Source organism: Erinaceus europaeus, chromosome X (assembly GCF_950295315.1).
Source record: "Erinaceus europaeus chromosome X, mEriEur2.1, whole genome shotgun sequence".
Taxonomy (NCBI): domain Eukaryota; kingdom Metazoa; phylum Chordata; class Mammalia; order Eulipotyphla; family Erinaceidae; genus Erinaceus; species Erinaceus europaeus.
The window spans coordinates 100971267-100977137 of record NC_080185.1 but is presented as its reverse complement, the minus strand read 5'-3'; the positions used below and the strand labels follow the sequence as shown (position 1 = coordinate 100977137).

The window sequence follows — 5871 nt, the reverse complement described above, 5'->3', positions numbered from 1 at the left end:
ATATATATATATATATATATATATATATATATATATACACACACACACACACATAATCATCAAATGAGTAAATGCAGTAAAACTTAGGTTATCTTAGACTACAATAAAACACTAGGTCTATTTCCTCCCTAACTGGAGGGCAGACCCCACAAACATAATACCAAACTAGGTACAACAAATGACACTTGACGCTTTAACAACTGGGATAAAAATCTAAGTTTTTCTGATAAAGAAAGAACTACAAAAGCTGGATAAAGCCAAGATATTGGCCCACTTAATGATGTCCTTTTTGGTCAATACCAGACCACCCTATCATCTGGGGCCCTAGTCGGGGAATCCTTGGATTCCTTGATAGATAATATTGGCCAAGACCTCTAACCCACCATCACTGGTCACTTCCATCAGGAACTTCATCATAAGACCTCTTGTGGGCCTCTTAAGGACCTTACCCTCACTATAAAGTAGCAATGGTAAGGACTTCCCCACTCTCTGAAGGGAGGCTGGTCATCCTACCCTGCCACTTGAGGAAGACTGGTCCTGAAATGAGTGTAGCCTAGAATGTTCCCAGCTGTGACCATGAACTGTGAGCTCAGACTGACAGGGAATCAGAGGTTACACAGGCTCCTGTGTTAAATGTGAATATAGATGGGCCCTAGATCATATCAATGAGGTAAATAGTTAATTGCATTTATAAACTTTATTCAAGATTGGGGGCTACTCTCTATTCTAATCCAACTTTCTGGTTCTATTCTAAATTCCAACACCATCTCCCTAGACAATATTTTTAGTCCACCTGCATGTTAGCTATCAATCTTGGGCAAAAATTACTAAAGTCACGGGATCTTGGAACACACCTGAAATAGACTTTCTAGCTTCTTTCCACCCCCAAGATCTCTGATCTCATCTGCTCTTTTCCTACTTTTTGGTGCCTGCTTATTAAACACTTTGTCCCACTTTATATCTTGCCACCTTTCAGCCACCAAATTGAAGATTCTATCCTGACCTCTGTGGCCAGACAACCTCACCAATGTGTCCTGGAACCTCACCTCTCCAGAGCCCTACCCCACTAGAGAAAGATAGAAACAGGCTGGGGGTACGAATTGACTTCCCAATGCCCATGTCCAGCAGAGAAACAAATACAGAAGCCACAACTCCCAGCTTCATCCCATACACCCAGAGGAGGAGAAATGCTAGGGGGAAGATGACCAGAGGACTCTGAAGCCCAATTCCATCAGGATCTGAAGAGAGAAGAAGGAGGAGGAGGAGGAGAAAAAAGAGGAGGGGGAGAAGGAGAAAAAGTAGGAGGAGGAGAAGGAGAAGGAGAGGAAGACATTCAAAAGTAGTAATAGGTGTAGGTGTGACCAGGAAGGAAGAGAAGGGGGCTGGGCGGTATCACACTGGGTTAAGCGCAGGTAGTGCGAAGTGCAAGATCAGCACAAGGATCCCAGTTCAATCCACCAGGTTCCCACCTGCAGGGATTATACCCGTTATCCCATAATTTTGTAACTCGATATTAAATCACTTTATTAAAAAGTCTGATTTTCAGGGAGGTTTTAAACAGCCTTGAAATAGTTCACTTGGATAGTGTGTTGTCTTACCATGAGCATGACCCAGATTTGAGCCTGACCCCCACCACACTGACAGGAGCTTTGGTGATATAACAACCCCCCTTCCTGTCTCTCTCTTTTATCTGAAAATGTAATAAATAAGTAGATTTGAGCCTGACCCCCACCACATTGACAGAAGCTTTGGTGCTATAACACACACCCCTCCTGCCTCTCTCTTTTATCTGAAAATGTAATAAATAAGTATATTTGAGCCTGACCCCCACCACATTGGCAGAAGCTTTGGTGCTATAACACACACCCCTCCTGCCTCTCTCTTTTATCTGGAAATGTAATAAAGAAATAGGTTCGAGCCTGACCCCCACCACATTGAAAGAAGCTTTGGTGCTATAACACCCCCCTTGCCTCTCTCTTTTATCTGAAAATGTAATAAAGAAATAGGGTTGAGCCTGGACCCCACCACACTGAAAGAAACTTTGGTGCTATAACACCCCCCCCGCCTCCTGCCTCTCTCTTTTATCTGAAAATGTAATAAATAAATAGGGTTGAGCCTGACCCCCACCACATTGAAAGAAACTTTGGTGCTATAACACACAAATACCTGCCTCCTGCCTCTCTCTTTTATCTGAAAATATAATTAGTAAATAGGGTTGAGCCTGACCCCCACCACATTGGCAGAAGCTTTGATGCTATAACACCCCCCCCTCGCCTCTTGCCTCTCTCTTTTATCTGAAAATGTAATAAAGAAATAGGGTTGAGCCTGGACCCCACCACACTGAAAGAAAATTTGGTGCTATAACACCCCCCTTGACTCTTGCCTCTCTCTTTTATCTGAAAATGTAATAAAGAAATAGGGTTGAGCCTGGACCCCACCACACTGAAAGAAACTTTGGTGCTATAACAACCCCCCCCCGCCTCCTGCCTCTCTCTTTTATCTGAAAATGTAATAAATAAATAGGTATGAGCCTGACCCCCACCACACTGAAAGAAACTTTGGTGCTATAACACACACACACACCCCTGCCTCTCTCTTTTACCTGAAAATGTAATAAATAGGTTTGAGCCTGACCCCCACCACATTGACAGCTTTGGTACTATAACACCCCTACCCCCACCTTCTGCCTCTCTCTTTTATCTGAAAATGTAATAAATAAATAGGTATGAGCCTGACCCCCACCACACTGAAAGAAACTTTGGTGTATAACACACACACACACCCGCCTCCTGCCTCTCTCTTTTACCTGAAAATGTAATAAATAGGTTTGAGCCTGACCCTCACCACATTGACAGCTTTGGTACTATAACACCCCTACCTCCACCTTCTGCCTCTCTCTTTTATCTGAAAATGTAATAAACAAACAAACAGTGAAAGACACAAACTAGAGGCTTTTATTTGCTTAAGAACCAAATGATTTTATTGAAAGAAATGCCATGGATGGGAAAACAAAACAAACAAACAAACAAAAAAACCTGGGGTAATCTTTTCTAAGACTGATATGATAAAGTGATAGCCCATATTTATGGGGAAAGCAGTCCAGGTTCAGTTCTATTAGTCATCCAGGTTAAGGTTGTGAAAGAAGTACTCTGCCAGCTCTTCTTCTGGGGCCCTCATATTTCTCTGGTTAGTGAGAGGGCTTCCCAACCACTGGGGGGAATTGACTTGCTCATGCAGATAGTGATTCTCCAGGAAGTCACACAGTAACGCATCTCTCACGTTGCTGGCCATCTGGTAGAGATTGGACAGGTTCTGGTTCACATGCTTCTCTAGGCTGAGGGCAATATTCATGGCCTTTGGTGCACTCTCCCAGTCTCCACACACTTGGAAGTCAGGGCGATTGACATGCACCCCGCGCTGGTTCTGCAGCTGAATCAGCTTCTCAGCATGTGATCTCTCATCACTGGACAGGCGCAGGAAGAACTGGGCCAAGTGTCTCATGGCCACATCATCGCGATCGAAATAGTAACTCATGGACAGATAGACACAGGAAGCGTAGAGCTCCAAATTGATCTGCATGTTAATGGCGGACTCACAGTTGGGGTAGCAACTCCGGTGCCCAAGTGATGGTGGTGGCAGCGGTGGCGGTGGCGGTAGCGGCTGAGCTGCCATGGCTGCCGGAAGCGTTCCAAGAGGAAGGCCAAGGCGGTGCCGGAAGAAGTAAAAAGACTTCAGTCCAAGGCAGAAGTATGTGATCTAGGAAGTCTGTGGAAGATGACTATGAGAGCGGAAGTGTAGGCTGTTAGAAAGTAACGGCTGTGATTGGAGCGTGGACTGCGGTTAGAGAAGCATCAGATTCTATGGTGAGCGTGCAAAGCTCGTGCACAGTGCTGCACGCGCCATTAAAGCCTGCGCGAGGTAGGCGACTCTCACTGAGCACCTGGTACGGATAAAGTTTTTCATTTTTAATACTTATGTTTTCCAAGGGCTTTCTCTTGTTCTTTCATTAACTCCTTTTGTAGCATCTTCATTTTATTTATTTATTTATTTATTTATTTATTTATTTATTTATTTAATCTCCCAGATGATATGGGGTAAATATGTCTCCCTTCCTTCCTTCCTTTAACCAGAGCACTGTTCAGCACTGGCTGATCTGGCTGATGGCAGTGCTGGGGATTTAACCTGGGACTTTGGATCCTCAGGCATGAGAGTCCTTTGCATATTTGTTTAAATACCACATAGTTCATAAGTGGTAGAACTGGAATTTATATAAAATCTATTTAGAAAAAAGCAAGTTTCTTTTAGGAATTAAACTAAATGCAGGCCAGGTGGTGGTACATCTGATTGAGCACACACCCTAAGATGTACAAAGACCCAGGTTCAGACCCCTGGTCTCCACCTGCGGTGTGTGTGTGTGTGTGTGTGTGTGTGTGTGTGTGTGTGTTGAAACAGTGCAGCAAGTCTCTCTCTTTTAATTTTTTAATTATCATTATTTATTTATTGGATAGAAACACCCAGAAATAGAGAGGGAAAGGAAAGGTAGAGAGGGAAACAGAGAGACACTTGCAGCAATGCTTCACACTCACCAAGCTTTCTCTCTCCTCTCTCTGTCTCTCTCTTTTAATACTTATAATATTTTTAAAAATATTTTTATTTGTTATTAACAATTTTTTACAAGATTGTAAGACTACAGTGTCTAATTCCACACCACACCCAGTACCAAAGGTTCATATCCCCACCCTCCACCCTCCCAAAGATAACCAACATAGTTCTCATAATTCTTACAATTTGCTTGCTTCTGTTTTTTGGGTTTTTTTTTTCTTCTTTGTGGCATGCTCATGTAAATCTGATTTCTAGATTCCACATATGAGTGGAACCATCTGGTAATTGTCTTTCTTATTTATTTTTCTAACCATAATCACCTACAGTTCCATCTATTTTGTTTGAAAGGACACAAATCATCGTTTTTTGATTGTAGAGTAATATTCCATGGAATATCTATCCTATAACTTCTTTAGCCAGACATCTGTTGATGGGCATTTAGGCTGCTTCCACACTTTGACTATTGTCAATAATGCAGCTGGGAACATAGGGGTTCATATGTCTTTTCTAATTAGTGTCTGAGTGTCCACTGGATAAATACCTAGGAGTGATATTGTTGAATCATAAGGTAATTCCATTTTTTAAAAAATTTTATTTATTTTCCCTTTTGTTGCCCTGTTGTTTTTTATTGTTGTTGTAGTTATTATTGTTGTCATTATTAGATAGTACAGAGAGAAGTGGAGAGAGGAGGGGAAGACAGAGAGGGGGAGACAAAGATAGACACCTGCAGACCTGCTTCACCACCTGTGAAGGGACTCCCCTGCAGGTGGGGAGCCTGGGCTCAAACTGGGATCTTTATGCCAGTTCCTGTGCTTTGCGCCACATGCGTGCGCTTAACTCACTGCACTACCTCCCAGCTCTCAGGTAATTCCATTTTTATTTGTTTAAGGACTGTCCATACAGTCTTCCAAAGGGGCTGCATCAGTTTGCATTGCCACCAGCAATGTAGCATAGTCCCTTTTCTCCACAAGCTCTCCAACACCTGTCATTTTCTGGTTTGTTGATGGAAGCCATTCTCTCAAGTATGAGATGGTATCTCAGTGGAGTTGTAATTTGCATTTCTCTAATGGTTAGTGAAGTGAAACCACTATTCATGTGTGGGGGGGCCATATGTATCTCTTCTTTAGAAAACTGTCTGTTTAGTTCTTTGGCCCACATTTTTACTAAGCTATTTTTGCTTCTTTTGTATATCCATACCAATTATATATAGATGTTTGCTATCCATAATTTGTCTGATGATTGATGCGTAAATATCTTCTTTCATTTACA

General features: G+C 42.5%; 1 protein-coding gene across 1 annotated transcript; it reads right to left on the bottom strand.

The window, feature by feature from the left end:
* Positions 1–3114: 3114 nt before the first annotated feature.
* LOC103113655 (ferritin heavy chain-like) lies at positions 3115–3672 on the bottom strand. Its single transcript, XM_060182679.1, has one exon. The coding sequence runs from the start codon at positions 3670–3672 to the stop codon at positions 3115–3117; it is 558 nt and encodes a 185-aa protein (XP_060038662.1).
* Between the last annotated feature and the right edge of the window lie 2199 nt (positions 3673–5871).